The sequence below is a fragment of the Saccopteryx leptura genome, chromosome 1 (assembly GCF_036850995.1).
Source record: "Saccopteryx leptura isolate mSacLep1 chromosome 1, mSacLep1_pri_phased_curated, whole genome shotgun sequence".
Lineage (NCBI taxonomy): Eukaryota > Metazoa > Chordata > Mammalia > Chiroptera > Emballonuridae > Saccopteryx > Saccopteryx leptura.
Genome location: NC_089503.1, coordinates 14,401,651 through 14,420,505, shown reverse-complemented (window position 1 = coordinate 14,420,505; position 18,855 = coordinate 14,401,651). Strand labels below are relative to the sequence as shown.

Sequence of the window (18,855 nt, the reverse complement as noted above, 5' to 3'; positions counted from 1 at the left end):
ATCTAAGTAATGTTATAGTAAATATGTATAGGAAGGCTAAAGATAAAAAAACCATAAAGTTACTGTACTTTTGTAGCTAAAATTGATTCTCATGAGGGAATAAGTTAGCAATTGTGAAACTGATTTACTTGTGAATTAGTCACACCAATAGATTAGTGAATAGGACTTGTTGAGAACCAAGTCTCTTACTGTCAGACAAGAAAGTTACAGTTAATAAAAAAGAAAAGTTGATCCCTCCATATTGTTGCAAAAGGTAATATTTCCTTCTTTTTCATAGCTCCATAGTATTCCATTGTATATATGTACCACAGCTTCTTAATCCACTCATCCACTGATGGACACTTGGGCTGTTTCTAGATCTTTGCTATTGTGAACAATGCTGCCATAAACATGGGGTGCATTTCTTTTTTTCAGTCAGAGATGTGGTGTTTTTGAGATATATTCCTATAAGTGGGATGGCTGGGTCAAAGGGCAGTTCCATTTCTAATTTTTTGAGGAATTTTCATACTGTTTTCCACAGTGGCTGCACTAGTCTACATTCCCACCGGCAGTGCAGGAGGAAACTATTATGTTGAGTGAAATAAGCCAGGCAGAGAAAGAAAAATATCATATGACCTCACTAATTTGAGGAATCCAAGGAATAATAAGAACTGAGGAACGGAATTGAGACAGAAGAGGGATCAAAGGGACCAGAGGAAAAGAGGACAGAGGGAAAGGGGATGATAGGATGGGATAAACCTGAAGGGAAGGGGGAGGGTGCTGTAGGGAGGAGGGCAAGGGAGACGTTGAGGGGAATAGGGGGAGGGAAGATGTATTTGGGGTGACCCTAGAATCTATATAAACACAATTAATTAAATAAAAAAATTAAAAAAAGAAAGTTGTGATGAAATAGAGTCAGAGACATTAGTACACACTCATGTTTAGCTTAATATAGTAATGGTGGAAAAGTAGAGAATAACTATAAATTATGAATACAGTTTGTCTGTAAAGTCATGGTGCACTTTTGACCGGTCACAGGAAAGCAACAAAAGACAATAGAAATGTGAAGTCTGCACCAAATAAAAGGAAAACCCTCCCAGTTTCTGTAGGATGATGTGGCAGCATGTGTGCATGCACAGATGATGACGTAACACTGTGTATACAGCGGAGCAGCCCACGGCCATGCCAGTTGAGATGTTGTCAGTACAGAGGAAAGTTCAGTGTGTTCTGTGGCTCCCTAAATTTGAATCCGTGACCAAAGTGCAACGTGAATATTGGCGCATTTATAACGAAGCACCACAACATAGGAATAACATTACTCAATGGGATAAGCAGTTGAAGGAAACTGGCAGATTGGTGGAGAAACCTTGTTCTGGTAGGCCATTAGTCAGTGATGAGTCTGTAGAGGCTATCCGGGATAGCTACTTAAGGAACCCTAAAAAATCTGTGTGTGCGTGTGCTCGACAATTACACCTAAGCAAGACTATATATAGTTCATAAGGTGTTAAAGAAACGTCTCTGTTTTATGGGATAGAAATTGTGTCAACAAATGGAGCCCACATCAAACTGCACTGAAAAGGTATAAAACTGGGAGAGTTTTCCTTTTATTTGGTGCAGATTTCACATTTCTATCATCTTTTCTTGTTTTCCTGTGACCGGTCAAAAGTGCACCATGACTTTACGGACACACTGTATATACAGACTACATAGATATAATATATACCTCCAACCTCCATGGACAAGTAAAACTCCAGTATCAACAAGAATAATCAGGATTAAAATCTTGGTTTTAAATGCCACTCTTTAATAAAAAAAGGAGATTCTTGGCCCTGGCCGGTTGGTTCAGCGGTAGAGCGTCGGCCTGGCGTGCGGGGGACCTGGGTTCGATTCCTGGCCAGGGTACTTAGGAGAAGCGCCCATTTGCTTCCCCACCTCCCCCTCCTTCCTCTCTGTCTCTCTCTTCCCCTCCCGCAGCCAAGGCTCCATTGGAGCAAAGATGGCCCGGGTGCTGGGGATGGCTCCTTGGCCTCTGCCCCAGGTGCTAGAGTGGCTCTGGTCGAGGCAGAGCGACGCCCTGGAGGGGCAGAGCATTGCCCCCTGGTGGGCAGAGCTTCGCCCTTGGTGGGTGTGCCGGGTGGATCCCGGTAGGGCGCGTGCGGGAGTCTGTCTGACTGTCTCTCCCCGTTTCCAGCTTCAAAAAGAAAAAAGAAAAAAAAAAAGAAAAAAAAAAAAGGGGATTCTTTAGGGAAATAGTCAATTTTGTGATAATGAAATGGAAAATACAAGATAAACCTAGAACATCGTATAGTAACAGAAAGTAAGGGAGTGCTCAAAAACAAAAAATAAAAAAACTCCAAAGAATGAACTGTGTCTAAGGGACACAGGAATAAAATGAAAGAGCAACAAATGGTGAAAGTAGAACAATTTAAGCAAAAACTAAACAACTTAATATTGGTTATTATCCAGAGTATGAAATAAATAAATGAGAACACATCAATATAAATGACCGAGTAAATAAATGAGGGGAATAAAGAGACAAATCTGTTTATATGAAGTGATGAGTCATGTTAGTCTCTGAAAAGTATAACCCTAGTCTCATCATGAGAAAATATCAGAAAATCACAACTGAAGAACTTTCTATAAAATACCTGACTAGTACTCTCAACACTGTCAAGGTCATCAAAAACAGGAAAAGAAAGTTTGTCACAGACCAGAAGAGAGTAAGGAGACACTACAATTAAATGCAAGAAGAAGAAAGAATATTAATGGGAAAACTAGTGAAATCTGAATAAAATTTGACGTTTAGAAAATAATATTGTGTTGATTTCTCAGCTATACAAATGTACCCTGTATGGAAAATTAGGCTGGTATAACAAATTACCACACACTTGGAAGCTTGAACAACACATGGTTAGTCTTTCACAGTATAAAATCCAGAAGTCCAAAATCAGTTTCCTTGGAAAAAAATCAATTTGTTTGAAGAGCCATCATTTTCTCTCTCCCAAGGTCACATTGGTCACTCACTCCTCTTTTAACATTTATCTGTCATCAAATCTCACTGACTTCCTCTTATAAATATATCATATATAGGAGTGCCTTTATGGGCCATACAAATAACTAAATTAAAATTAATTGAAATCCCGAATTAAATCTTTACCTTAGTCATATCTACATAATTCTTTTAGGCCATATAAGGTAACATTAGAAGGTTTTAGAAATTAGGATGATCTTTCTGCAATCCATTATTCAGACTCCCATGGAATTACATTAAACATCTGCTCTGTTTTAAATTTTTTTCTGTAACTGTAAATTAATTCTAATATTAAAAAATTATTTAAAATAATTATTCAGAAATAGACTTGGAGAAGGGGTTAAACACACAATATGGTGTACAGAGATGTTTTGTAGAACTGGGTACCTGAAACCTATATAATTATGTTATCCAGTATCACCCGAATAAAATCAAGTTAAATGATAAATAAAATAATAATTAGAAATGGTTCCAAGAGAAGAAATATCACCATAAAGACAGAAGTTAATGTTTGTGTTATGCTAGCAAGCTCCAAGAGTACTAGCATGCCAAATATTAATACATTCATGCACAATTTTACAAATATTGAGATACTGAAGTCTCTTATTTTATAGAGATAACAAATTAAACAAGGGCACACATTTACATAGCTAGGCTTTGTATAGCATAAAACTCCCTGAGGATCAAAATTAAAACTATAATTATGGGCTATACTAGCATATTAAATATGCTATATTTTTGTTATTTTACAGATACTGTCAGGTTTATATTCTATATATTTAGAATCATTTCAGATGTACAAAATATTTTCCTATATAATCAGATACTAAACTTTTAAATAATGTCATTCATATTCAATGGGTTTTTGTGATTTACTGAATTGTATTTGTTTGATGTTTTACTTGCCACTTAATGAGACATCACTTCTAAGTAAAATTATAAGATTGTTGCAGGTGATTCATTTGCTTATGGGATCCAGGCAATCCTTGTGTCAAGCATTGGAGTGCACACAATGAGTGAGAATGTACATAAAAGTATTTCAGCAAAGCAGAAAATTAGCTCTGCTTCTTGAAATGTACTTATACATCTATCTAGAAAGTTTGTGTTATGGATGATACACTATAATCAATAATTTACAGATTCAACATATTGATGCATTTGGACTCAAAGCTTAATTAATTTATTCATTCTCTTAACAAATATTTATTGGGAATTTACCATGAGTCTACATTCTAGTTGGGGGAGATATATAATAGAGTGAAGAAGTAAACATTTTATAGGTGATGTTCATAAGGACTATTGAATAGCAGAGAGTGAAATGACAGTGTATATAGAAGTAAACAATGACTATTTTATAAAAGGTCATCCGGGAAGAAATCTATAATAGAGTAACATTTAAGAACTGATCTTAATGGAATAAGGGAACATTTCACACAGGAAGTGCAAGGAAAAATATCCTGAGGCAGGAACGTGTTTAGAGTGTCAGATTGTGCAAAAATAAGAAGAAAATCTGTGTGAATGAAGTAGGATAAAAAAAATGTGGAAGTAACAAAATATTCAAATCAACAAAAGTAAACACAAAATATCAATATTAACAATTTCAAAACATTTTTCTGAAACAAAGGTATAATATTGATTTCTACTCTAAGATGCAGGTACCCCTGTGGGGAACATAAGTGCACTTTGTTTATGGTCTCCTTTGTGGCTTTACTTGTGTGTATTTGCATTGATTTGGTTGAAAAGAATGCATCTAGAGTAAGTGAATAAACCAGTGCTTCTCAAATTTTTTGAAGTTGGGATGCATTTAAAATCCTATAAACAATTGTTAAAATCCTATAAACAACAAAAAATCCTATAAAAAATGCACTATATACAAATTTCTAAGAAATATTGTATAATAATTATGTCAAATATTAAAGAAAAGAAATAAAGTCTAAGCTTGCTTTTATGGTAATTAAATGAAATAAATATGACAAAATTGAATTTATTCTGACATTAAAAACATTTTTATATTACATTTTTTAGTTATGCCCCAATGGGCACATATTTCTCTGGAATACCATAGGGTGCATGTGAAAATCTTCTAGGGCACACCAGTGCACTCTGGTGCACACTTTGAGAACCACTGAAATAAATTAATATCCTTAATAAGGTGTTTGACAAGCGGGACCCCAAACATCTTAACTTAGAGACTTTTGAGTGGGTAAAAATATTACCTTGAGACCTTAATATTACTGTGGTCTTAATGAAATAAGTTACTTTACATTGCACAATGTTAATCATAATCCCAAAGACAATTTTGCCTCTAAAACAACCTTCATGAGTGCACTCTTGACCTCCTTGTTTCTCAGGCTATAGACCAGAGGATTCAGCATGGGGATGATCATAGCATAGAACACAGAAGCCATCTTGTCTGTGTCCATGGAATGGCTGGAGCTGGGCTGTAAGTACATGAACATACCTGTCCCATAGAAGATGGAAACAGCAGTGAGGTGGGAGGCACAGGTGGACAGAGCCTTCTGATACCCTGAAGATGAGTGCATCTTTAAGATGGTGATAGATATGAATATGTAGGAAATCAAGATAACCAGAAGAGCAAAAAATGTGTTAAAGCTCACAATATAAAAAAGAACCAGCTCACTAACATGTCTATCGGAGCAAGAAAGAATCATGACTGCCGGAACATCACAGAAAAAGTGGTGGACCACATTGGACTCACAGATAGAGAGACTGAAAGTGTTTCCAGTGTGGATGGAGGAATTCAGGAAACCACAGACATAAGAGCCTATGACCAGACGTGCACACACACCTGTCGTCATGGTGGTGGTGTAATGTAGGGGTTTGCACACTGCTGCATAGCGGTCATAGGCCATGGAAGACAACAGGTAATTTTCTACTGTGGCAAAGGCTAGAAAAAAGAACATCTGAGTAGCACAGGCATTGTAGGAGATGGCCTTGTCTCCTAGAAGGAATCCTGCCATGACTGTAGGGGTGACAGCTGAGGAGTAACACAAATCCACCAGAGACAGGTTACCGAGGAAAAAGTACATGGGAGTGTGGAGACGAGAGTCCAAGAGAATCAACACAATCATCCCCAAATTCCCAATCAGTGTGATGAGGTAGATGAAAGTGAACATGACAAAGAGGGGGACCTGCAGTTCTGGGTCATTGGTTAGTCCAAGGAGGGTGAACTCAGTCACTTCTGTAGTGTTCTTCATCAACGTGGAGAATCACAAAATGCTTGGTGGCTCTGAGGACAATGTAACAGTGATAAAGTGATAAATGTACATACAACATGTATTATTTCATTATAGCAATAACCCGTACTTTTAAATTCTGTAGCTAAAAATGGACTTGACAACAAAACCTAGTAAATTAATTATATATAGATTTGCATGTTGTTGAATCTGAAGAATCTTTATGGAAGATCTCTCACATTTTAAAGTTTTATAGATGTAGAAAATTAAACAGCTCAATGAAAGCTTGTCCAGAGTGAATATATCTGTCAATTAACTTTCCCCAAACTCAGTAAAAGCATATACTTGCATATTGTTCCTGTGCCAGAGCCACTCTTGACACTTTAAAAGTGTATTCATTATAGACTCTTAAGAACATTCTAAGCTTATTTTATTACACTCATTTAAATTAGGATGCACAAGAAGTTGACTAATTTTTTATATTCAAACACATATTAATTGGCAAGCTGTGCTTTAGATGCAAGCCAACCCTTGGATCCACTCTCGGTGTTCCTAAGTCCAGTGTCTTTCATTGTGTTTAAACTGAATTGAATTCAACCCAATTTGCAGTTACTCTTTGTCTCCATTGGTCCACACTTTGTGCTGGACTGTTCACAGTGTAGTAACTGAGAAATATATATATGCAGAGAAGATGTGGTAGGATAATTGGAGCAGTAGGAACATGAACAACCAACAGAGGCAGTTCTGAAGGGAAGGCAAAGCATGAGGTACTGAGCATGGGTTCTGAGATGAGGTGCATATTAGCCCTACTATTTATTACCTAGGAATCAATAATCTTAATCGAACTCACCTGAATCATATATGCCCATCTGCAAAATTAAGACAGTAATAAAACCTACTTTATTTATAGTGCTATGGTGGGAATTAAATAAGCAATTAAAAGCAATAAAATTCTGTGAGTTCAGCACAGTCTGATGAGTTCTAGCTGTAATATGTCTATTAGGATGCAATGATTATCTTTACGTTGGTTTTGGAAAAATGAGTGACAACCTGTAAATCTTCAGGTATGCAAGAGTTTGAAGTCTTAAAGCCTTCTTCTTCAGTTTGCTTTTTCTTATACACTGAGATTTTCTGTGTCTCCAGTTTCTCCAGTTCTTGCTTCACCAATAGTATTGGCTGTTCCAGCAATTCCACATGAGCCATCATTTTGCTTAATTCTTCCTTGAAATCCATATTTTTACTTGAAATAGTCCCTTTTTCTTAAACTTACTCTTTCTCTCATTACTGTCATCTCATAGTGGAATCAGAGAAAAAGTTGAAAGATTCTTGTTTATGGAAGGTCTTTAGCCTATAGATCTATTTTAATGGAAAGTGCTATGTTGTAAAATCTTTTATTTGAATCTGTACTGTGCAGGAACAACATTTTAAATATTTTTATTTCAATTTGAAAGTATTCATCTTCCGTGAACTACTAACATCTCTCTCTTAAAATCTTAAGTTTAAAAAATTTTTATCAAATGTATTAGGGTGACATTGGTTAATAAAATTATGTAAATTTCAGATGTACAATTCTCTAACACATCCCCTGGATATGGTGTTATGTGTACCACCCAATGTCAAGTCTCCTTCCATTACCATACCCTTAATCTCCTTTACCCTTTTCTACCTTTCCTGCCAGAAAAGTTTTGTAACTTCACTTCCCAAGCTTATCCCATGATGACATTATGTTAACCAATCTTAACACATATGATTACTTCTGCCATATAGGACATTCTATAACAAATAAGTCTTTATGTATGAGTGTACATGTGTGTATGTGTGAGGTATTTAGTATTATTTTCCTACTTTACCATTAAGGAAACTGAGAATTTGGGAAGTTATGTGATGTTCTAAAATTACACAGCTTGTACAGGAATCAAGGTTCAAGAGTTCAATCCACTTTTTCTCTAATCAAAAGTCTATATTTGTAGCCACTCCCTGTCTATATAAATATGCAGATGTGCTCGTAACAAGGAGCATGAGATTACTGGAAAAAGTTTAAAAGATAATTTGAATTTCTTAAATTCATATTAGACACTCTTGATGTTAAGAATCATTTCACTCTTTTGCTTCTTTTATTGTTGTTTTCTTCATTTTATTTAAAAAAATTTTATTTTTCAATTGCAGTTTACATTGTAAAGTATATCATTCTTTTTGTCTTTTTTTTTTTACCTCCAATGACAGGCTCAGCATTTGATGAATAAGGTGAAAGTACCACTTGATCAACCACAGACTCATCTATGTTATTGTTTATGTTCATAACTTTTGGAAAGTAGAAAGATGTTTCAAAAGTTTCAGTAAACTCTTTACTGATGGAAGTTTTGACATTTATACCTCAGTCTCACCATAGTATTTTAAAAAAACATCAAAAATATTTTTGCTTTCAAATTAACTCAAAATAAGTATAGCTGTGCCACTGCTTTTGCATGAAGTACACTTCTTCCTAAAAATGTTCATGGATATAGATGCTTACCTGTCTGCTGGAAGCGAAAGTGTTCTGAACAGAGAGTCTGAAGTCAGAGTATCTCCTCGGGAATAGGCATAAATATATGGGAGGGTTCAGAAGGTTCCAAAGTCACCAAAGCAGGGATCCCACCATGCATTCTTTCTGTACCTTTCACGGGGTCACTTATTCCCTTCTTGTAAAGCAAACATAATAATATTAGCTTTGTTACATAATTCACAAAACCGCGTCTGTAAATTACAAGTAAGAGAAAACCTGTAAAACATCTGAACAAGTGATTCTTATTTTAAAGTCAATCCATGTAATTTTTATCATAGGGTGTTTCCCTGACTATGGTGGCAAGCTCATAGGATAATGCCTTTGTACTAACATGTATGAACTTTCAGATGAATAAATGATGACCAAATGCATTCAGCATGTGGATTTGTGCATCTAAAATGATGTCACATTGAGTCATATTGGGATTTCAAAAGCTAATGTGTGGGGATATGGAGAGAATTATCGAGCCGTGGAGCTCTCTGGGAATTTCCCCTGCGACAGCATCTACAGTCCCTCCTCCCACTCCCCCAGGAAAGAAGCAATTACACTGCCTGTGGGGACATGCTGATTATTTTCATTGTACACACGTTTTTCTAATATTTGTCTTTCTTTGCATTTTTTCAATTTATAATTAATGTATAGTTTACATTCAGTAATCAAAAATTTTAGGGTACTGTTTTCAGAATTTTGTTAAGTTGGTGTTCAAGAAACCACTATTACCTACACAAATTCCTATACTCTTCTCTTGGTAACCCTTTGTCCCACCCACTGCTCCTTGGAAACAATCAACAATTCTGTATAAATAATTTTGACATTTTAAGAATGTTCTTAATGCCCCAAAGGGGCCTCATAGGATACCATCTGGGTCCTGCTTCAATAGTGGAAAGGAAGGTCATTGAGCTAAAGCCGGCCAGGCTTACATGCCTCTGCTGTGAGAAAACAGGGACACTGGAAGGTAGGCTTCCCCCTCACTCCTCTAAGGGAGGGTTCAGTCTCTTCCAGCCCTGCTTCAGCCACCTATGACCTAACCTTGCCCAGAATGCTGAGGTTTGCCACTGAAGGCTGAAGGGGCCCAGGGCCATCGGCCTCATCTATGACACTGTGGACGAGCCCAGGGTATTTCTTCCAAGAAGCAGGTAACGGATCTCATTTGCACAAGGGCCACTTAACTATGTCTTGCCTGAATAGTCAGGTTTTTTATTCTTCCCTTGAAGATCTCTGTTGTGGGTGTTGATAGTCCTAATTTCTGCTGCTTTGTTTAATATATAGTGTTTCCTTTATTCCTCCTACCTCAATGCCCCACTCATATTTCAGGATGGGACCTACTCCTAATTTAGAGCTCTCTTTCCCCCTTTTGCCAACTTCTATTATGGATCTACCTTTGCCACCCAGCTTAGTGTATCCCAAGGTTCTCTTTACCAAGCCACAGTCGCAGAGCTCCAGAGAAAAGCAACCTGGTCTCATCTCTCCAGGCAGAGGAGAACAGAAGCTCCATCTCCACACATGCTGCAGATGGCTTTTCCAGTCTACCTAAATCATTACCAGCTAGAAGCAGTGGTCATTGGGACTTGGACGTGAGCTGCAAAGTATAGAATTGTGACAACAATACCAGTGCCATGTGGACTTTTCCTGGAGGTGGACTCGTCCTGGACTCCTGCTCCTAGTGACAGCTCCTAACTGACTGAACTGGGATTGGGTTGCATTTTTCAGGGATTTGGCATGGTGTTGGGACCAAGTTGGACTTGGTGAACACGTTAAGTACACTACTCTTTTATGGATTCTTGCTGTATTGGCTAAGAGTTTGCTTAAAGGCTTTAATCACTGTTAAAAAAAAAAAGAAAAAAATAGAAGACAGGATAAAGAGGATGTAGCACATATACACCATGGTATACTATTCAGCCATAAGAAATGATGACATGGGATCACTTACAGCAAAATGGTGGGATCTTGATAACATTATACAGAGTGAAATAAGTAAATCAGAAAAAAATAAGAACCGCAGGATTCCATACATTGGTGGGACATAAAAACGAACCTAAGAGATATGGACAAGAGAGTGTTGGTTATGAGGGGCAGGGGGAGGGAAGAAGGGAGAGGGGGAGGGGTAAGGGGAAGGGCACAAAGAAAACTAGATAGAAGGTGACGGAGGACAATCTGACTTTGGGTGATGGGTATGCAACATAATTGAATGACAAGATAACCTGGACATGTTTTCTTTGAATATATGTACCCTGATTTATTGATGTCACCTTATTAAAATTAATAAAAATTTATTAAAAAAAAGAATGTTCTTAACTGTAACTTTAGAATGTATACTTTTGAGACTGTCATCTTTCACTTAGCCTTTGAAGTTCATCGACATTGTTACCTGTGTCTTAGTGAACTATTTTCATTGCAGAGCAGTATTCTATATATGAACAGTACAGGTCATTATCCTATTCCACAGTCCAGGAACATTTGTGTTGGGTCTAGTCTTTGATAATTTCAAATAAAGCTGATGTAACCATTTGCCTAAACATTTTTGTCTAATTGTGAAAGTTTTCATGTCTTTTGGGTAAATATGTAGGAAAGCATTGTTTGGTCATTTAAAAGTATATGTTTATTTGATTGAGTTTGCCAAATTGTTTTCTGAAGGGTCACTATACCATTTTGATTTTCCAACAGCAATCCATTAAAATATTTTTACATTGTTATCAGCATTTGGTATTTTAAATATTTAAAATTGTTAAGTGAAATAAGCCAGTAGGAGCAAGAAAAACACCGTATGACTTCACTCATATGTGGAATCTAATGAAAAAAAAAAAAAAAAAATAAGAAAGAGACTCATAGACACAGATGACCGATAGAATGACAGCTGTCAGAAGGGAGGGAGTTTGGTGGGCTGGAGGAAAAAGGTGAAGAAATTAAACGGTACAAATTGGTAGTTGCAGAATAGCCACAGGGATGCAGTTTGCAGCATGGGGAATATATCATAGTTAATATTGTTCAGATAACAGGGAATGGACCAGACGGTGCATGAGGCAGGAAGGGGATCATTCTGTAAGGTTCATGGTTTTCTAGACACTTTGCTGTACATCTGAAACTTGTGTGTAATTGTATTGAATGGAAATGTATACTGGTTAAAAATTTTTTAAATTTAATTTAACTTTTATATTGTTTTCATTTTTGTTCTATCTCACCATCTCAAGAAGTCTCCTTAGCAAATCTTTTTAAGAACATACCCATGTAACCTACCATCACAGTTCTAGACTGGAAATTTTTTTCTAACAAAGGAGGAACATTCATTTCTTCCTTTTCACAGATATCTGAGTCCATATTTCTGTCCTGACTTATCACACATTTATTAGAACAGACAAATGTCACAGTTACCCATGTTTTCTGTGCACACATTTGCACAATTTCAACTAGCTTCACTTCAAATTAGGGTAAGTCATTTAGCTTCTTTAAACTTCAACTTCTCTTCCATAAAGAGGAAAGGAATAATTATCTTGTCATTCTCATAGGGTTTTCAAGATTAATGCATGACATGTATATTAAGCGTAGCACTAATTTCATCACATAGTAGGTGTTTAATAAGGTTACATGTTAATATTTATTGTTATAGATATAGATATTGCATCAATCATAAAAATAGTGGTACTCAAATAATACACCTGCTTACTCATATGTGCTTGTCCTTTTTCAGCTAATGAGAGACAATTAATAGTTCTAGACAGTGGACTGTGGGAAGAATTGATGTATTGTTTAAGCATATCCATAACCCTTCAGGTGTCTTTTTTTCTGCCACAATAATTACTAGGTTAACTGTTCCACAGGTAAAGCTTCTCTCTTTCTGGGACACCTATTATGCATAAATGGCAATATGGTTTCTCAAAAGTACTTAAGCTTAAAAAATATTCTTTTTTTCCTCTGTCTGGGTAATTTTAAATAACTTGTTTACAAGTTCACTGAATCATTCTTCTGCTTCATCAAGTCTGATTAAAAAGCTCTTTATTTAAAATATTAGTTCATCATTCTATCTTCAACTCAGAATTTGTTTGGTTATTTTTCATGATTTATTTTTCTGTTGAACTCATTTTACTTATATGTTGTGTCCTGATTGTGTTTATTTATTTATGTGTGTTCTCTCATAACTCACTGAGCTTTCTTAAGATAATCATTTGAATCTGTTTTCTGGCAATTCACAGATCTCTATTTTTTTAGGATCTATGACAAATTCATTGTATTCTTTTTGTGTGTCATCTTTTCCAAATTTTTATGTTTCTTGTAGCTTTTGTTCTTCGTGCACTTGAATAGGACAAGGTGTCCCCTATCTAGACTCTGGGAGATTTTTAAACTCCTTTTAATGGATATACTCATCACCCACGTCTATCTCTCCTGGAAGTAAGTCTTATGTTTGTACTTTTTCCACTCTCACAGAAAAGTGTTGGCTTCAGTAAAATGTTCACCCCTTTCTCTACTGCAATGCACTTATAGGTTGAACCACTGGATGTGTATTTCACTCCTCTCCATTATTTTGGAAAAAACATTCAGGGTGTGTACCTTTCCCTAATATAACAGAGCCATGTCTGTTGTAGTAAACCACTGGCCTCTTTGTCCTTGGGCAATTTACTGCAAGATGTTGGACACATACTCACCTCCTCTCCCTTTCTCCTGCAGTAAGGTTTCCAGAACTAACAGTATTCCATTTGCTTCTGACAATATCCCACTCCAGTGTGAGTGCCCACATGGGACACATACATGTGTTTTGGTGCATCAGCTTGTTTGTGACCCTGATGAACATGCATATTTGCATTGGCATGTGGTAGAGACAATGTAAGTGAAACAAGTGAGTAAATCAGATAACATTAGTGATATTTGAGAAGTAGGTTCCAAAATTGCTAATGCTTTCCCTTAACCATCCTCATTTAGGTATTACATTTCTGAATATGTTTTGTTTTCTTTTTTTTTTTTTTTTTTTTTTTTTTTTTTAATTATTTATTTATTTATTCATTTTAGAAAGGAGAGAGAGGGGGAGAGAGAGAGAGGAGAGAGACAGAGAAGGGGGCGGGAGGAGCAGGAAGCATCAACTCCCATATGTGCCTTGACCAGGCAAGCCCAGGGTTTTGAACCGGCGACCTCAGCATTTCCAGGTCAACGCTTTACCCACTGCGCCACCACAGGTCAGGCCCATGTTTTGTTTTCAAAAGACAAAATGTTTTGAAAAGATAAATATGTTGTCTGATAAATTTAAATGTAGTGTGGGGTTTAAAAATTAATTCACTTCATGGTAAGAGTTTGAGAGAAATTAAACAGTGTTATTATGCATACTCTAAAGGTTAAAATCTTAATTCTGTAGAAAAATGTGCCTTCTCAACCACAGCTTTTAATGCACTCTTGACCTCCTTGTTCCGCAGGCTGTAGACCAGAGGATTCAGCATAGGAATGACCATAGAATAGAAGAGAGAGGCCAATTTGTCTGTGTCCATGGAATGGCTGGAGCTGGGCTTTAGGTACATGAAGATGACAGTCCCATAGAAGATGGAGACAGCAATGAGGTGAGAAGCACAGGTGGATAAAGCCTTCTGGTGGCCATGAGTTGAGTGCATTTTCAAGATGGTTATAAATATAAAAAGGTAAGAAATTAATATTACCAGAAGAGCAATAAATACATTAAAGCTGGACATAAACACAAGAAATACCTCACTCTTGTGTGTATCTGAGCAAGAGAGAGCTGTGACAGCTGGAACATCACAGAAAAAGTGATTTACCACATTAGACTTACAAAAAAAGGAAAGGCTGAATATGTCTCCAACATGGAAGGAGGCATTCAGAAAACCACAGATGTAAGATCCTATAGCCAGGCGCACACACACGCCTGTAGTCATGGTGGTGGTGTAATGTAGGGGTTTGCACACTGCTGCATAGCGGTCATAGGCCATTGATGCTAAGAGATAATTTTCTGCAGTGGCAAAAGCTACAAAAAAGAACATCTGAACAGCACAAGCAATGTAGGAGATGACCTTGTTGCCTATAAGTAACCCAGCCATGACTTTGGGAGTGACAGCTGAGGAGTAAAAAAAGTCCACCAGAGACAGGTTACTGAGGAAAAAGTACATAGGAGTGTGGAGACGAGAGTCCAAGAGAATCAGCACAATTGTCCCGAGGTTCCCAACCACAGTGATGAGATAAATGAGAGTGAACATGATAAAGAGGGGGACCTGTAGTTCTAGGACCTGGGTTAGTCCAAGGAGGATGAAGTATGTCACTTCTGTTCTGTTCTCCATCAATCCTTTTTGGGAATCATGAGATGTCTTGTACAAGTGAGATCTAAAGAAAATAATGACAAAAAATAAGAAAATTGTTGTTAAATTAAAATATATATATGTACCATGTGCATTATTTTATTAATCATTGGTATCTCAAAATAATCTTGATCTAATGTTAAAAGCCTTACATATAAATGTGTGTGTATGCAATGGGTATCATTATTATTTTTGCTTTACCATTAATAATTAAGTATTTGAAAAGTTATGTGATTTTCTATAATTATATCACCAGCATTAAGAAGATTCAAGATGCACTACTGAACTGCAGTTCTAACACAATCAAATTCTGTGTGTGTTTAGCTGCCTGAGTGTCAGCATATTTAAAGGTGCCACTAATATTAAAAATGACAGCATGGGAAAAAGTTGGAACTACAGTTCAATCTTGTGCATTCATTTTGTTTGCTTTGTAGTTTATAGATTGGTCATTACACATTTATGCTTTTTTGTAACCTCCAGTAAACCAATTGATAGTGAACAGTATGAAGTTACCACCCTACCCACTCAGAGCATCATTTATCTTATATTTTTATTCATCTTCTTCAGAGAAGCAGCAAGATATTTTATAAATACCACTAAACTCCACACTAATAGGAATTTTGACATTTATACTCTGGCCTCAATTCATTATTAAGAAAAATAGTTTAAATTACCTATTTTGGTGCTCAAATAACTCACAATACAAGTAGCTTCACTAATAGTGTATACAGAATATTTAGCTTACCTTGCTCCTTGAAGGGATGGGACTTTCAGTTCTAAATAGTGAGTATGATATTAGAAATTTATCCATAAAATAATGGATAAATAATGATAAACAAGCTATATTTTAGGAGTTATCAAAATGTTCCAAGTTCTCTAAAATGGGGAAAGTTAGAAGAAAAAACAGTAACAAGGGCCCAGAACCTGGAACTCAAGTCCTGAATCCACCATGAATTCTTATTCTGCCTTTGCAAGAGTCCCTTACCTTTGTCTTTAAAATAAACACAATACAATTACTTCTCCCATGTAATTTACTGTATTGTGTCTGTAAATAACAAAATAAGAGAAGGTATATAAGACAACTGTGTAAAAAGTTACCATTTTAAAGTCTCTTTTTTATCTAAGGGTGATTTTCTTGGCCATAGTTGCAGGTTTATAGCAATTCTTAAGTAGACTGAAGGCTTGGTTGTAATGACAACTATTAACATTTAGATGAATTTATGATGATCAAAGCATGCAGCGTGCCGTGTTGTCCCTCTAAAATGATGTTTTGTGGAGTGTTGTTGGTATTTCAGAGGCTAATGCAGGGACCCAGGAGTGAATTTTAGAGATATAGAGCACTCAGGGAACGTGCCTCATGAGAGTGTCTATAGCTCCTCAACTCACCTTCTTTGGGAAATAATAATTAAACTGCCTATGGGGATCTAGATGTATAATGAATGTGCATGCATATTTTGCTACTACATATAATTTCTTTTCTTTTTCTAAATGCATAATTTAGAAACTATATGATCCACAAATTTTTTTTGTGTGTATAGTTTTAAGAATTTGTTCAAATGTGTAATGGTAATGTAGCTACTACCAGAATCAAGATAATAGAACATTTCCAACATGTATGCAAAAGCACAAGGTTCTTTGTTGTCAACTCCTTCCCCTACCTACTGCTTCAGTAAACCACTGAACTGTTTTGTGTATGTAACAACCTTTGCAAGAATATCTTTCTCTGGATTCTAGTATGCATAGTCTATGAGTCTTGCTTTTTTTCACTTGGTATAATGCATTTAAGACCCATCAATGTTGCTACTTTTACTAGTCATGCAAATTTTTTTGTATAGTTTTATTTTATGTGTATTACTGATTGTTTCTCATTTCTCAATTAAGAGAAATGTTGGCTTTAGGGTTTGGTAGTTATAAATAAAGCTGATCTAAATGTATGCCTAAAGGGTTTTCTATGAACATAGGTTTATTTTTTTGAAACAGATATAGACATACAGGAAGAGAGAGAGACGAGAAGCATGAATTGGTCACCATGGCACTTTAGATGTTTATTGATTGCTTTCTTATATATGCCCAAGTGGTGGGGCCCCAGGCCAGCCAATGACTTCTTGCTCTAGTAAGTGGCCTTGTACTAAATCCAGCAAACTTTGGGCTCAAGCTGATGAGTCTGTGCTCAAGTCAGTAACCTTGGGGTTTTGAACCTAGGTCCTCAGCATCCCGGGTCAACACTCTCTCCAGTAAAATGTCCTTTAAAACCTGGGAAATTTTTATCAATTTTCTTTGATATTTTAGTCCCCACACCCTGAATTATTTCCTAAATATAATTTTCTTTCTGATTTATTAATTCTTTTCTGTATTTCTATATCTTTATGTTTGAACTCAATAGTGGTTATTTGAATTATACATTGCTGGTAACACAGTACCAGATAGTGAGTTAAATAAACAACTATTTTCATTTGTTCATGTTTTATCAAAAATTAAATCTTGAAATAAAGAAGTAATTAGTAAAAATACTTGTAAAATTTCAATAAACTCAGGACTTCAATTAAGGATAGAGTACTAATGTTGAGTTCTGCATTTTGGAAAAATGCAGCACAGTAATGTATGATGATAGAACATTAGATATAAGGTTTTAGGGGAAAGTGAGTGAGTAGAATACAAGAATTCTCAGTGCTATATTTGAAACAGTTGTGTAAATATGAAATAACTCCATTATTAAAATTTTATTGAAGGTAATTTTAGTGATAGGCTTTATAGACAACATTGCAAAGAGCTCAGTGGACCTTCTTTCCAGTGAAACAACAATATCATTGGTAAAACATTTTTTTAAAAAAACTAACAATTTGTAATTGTCCTAAGGACTTATAGAACATGGAGAAGCATTTATTCAGGAAAGCTATGAAAACTGCTAAAATCAGAGCCAGTGGAATTTTAGCTTTTACCTGCTCCTTTGGCTCTCTTCCCCAAGCTGTGTGGTAGAAGTTCTACTTCAGGGAAATGTGTCCAAGAAGTCAGGAGTTCTTTCTAACTCCCGGTATCAGTGTAGAGCTACAGTTTCACCTTAAGACATCCAGGGCACTGGCATCTCTCATCTTCCCCAGGTCTATGTTGTAGAAACATTATTCCCATCAGGCAAAGCTGAGTGAGTAAGGGATGCCATTTCCCATTCAGTTCCCATTTGTAGTGTTAAAGCTTTGCCTCCACTTTTTTATTGGGCAGTGATTTCACACTAGGAAGAATAAAAGTGGTCTTACAACCCAAAAAATAGAGTATAACTAAAAGAACCATAAGAAGAGACAAGGAAAGACCTTGTCTTATGTTTAGAAAAAGTCAATTTGATGACATCAGGGTAATGGTGGCATGAGACATACTCCTGATCAATCCTCTTGAATTTTCAACAAATTCAACAACTATAACTGAGCAAAGGAATCCCAGCTGGGATTTCAGATATGTCTGAAAGACCCAGAAACCGAATGAATTAAAGGTGGGATGGCGTGGGAAGGAGGATGGAAGATAAAATACTTTCATGGTGGGCTTTGGAGAGGAGAAGAGACAAACCCAGAGTGACTGTTTCTTTTTCTCTGCTTTATTATGAGGAAGAGGGAAGCTTGGGCTTTCTGGATTTTGTCTGAGAGGTACAGAGAGGGAAACTTGCAGTGACTGGGTCTCTTTCTGCCAGGAGTACCAGTAAAACAGATTGGCGGAGGGGAAGATAAACCAAAATGATCAGAGCATGGTGTCACAGCTAGTGTTCCCCTAGTCTTTCTGCACCCAGCACTTAGTGGAGACAGAGAGAGCTAAAGTAAAGCCCCTAGCCTCCTAAAT

At 36.4% G+C, this 18,855-nt stretch overlaps 2 protein-coding genes across 2 annotated transcripts; both read right to left on the bottom strand.

The window, feature by feature from the left end:
• Positions 1-5,267: 5,267 nt before the first annotated feature.
• LOC136388602 (olfactory receptor 5B3-like) lies at positions 5,268-6,228 on the bottom strand. The gene has a single exon (XM_066360421.1). It carries the CDS (start codon positions 6,226-6,228, stop codon positions 5,290-5,292), a length of 939 nt encoding a protein of 312 aa, XP_066216518.1. The 3' UTR covers positions 5,268-5,289.
• A 7,839-nt stretch (positions 6,229-14,067) lies between these two features.
• On the bottom strand, positions 14,068-15,015 carry LOC136388600 (olfactory receptor 5B2-like). The gene has a single exon (XM_066360420.1). It carries the CDS (start codon positions 15,013-15,015, stop codon positions 14,068-14,070), a length of 948 nt encoding a protein of 315 aa, XP_066216517.1.
• Between the last annotated feature and the right edge of the window lie 3,840 nt (positions 15,016-18,855).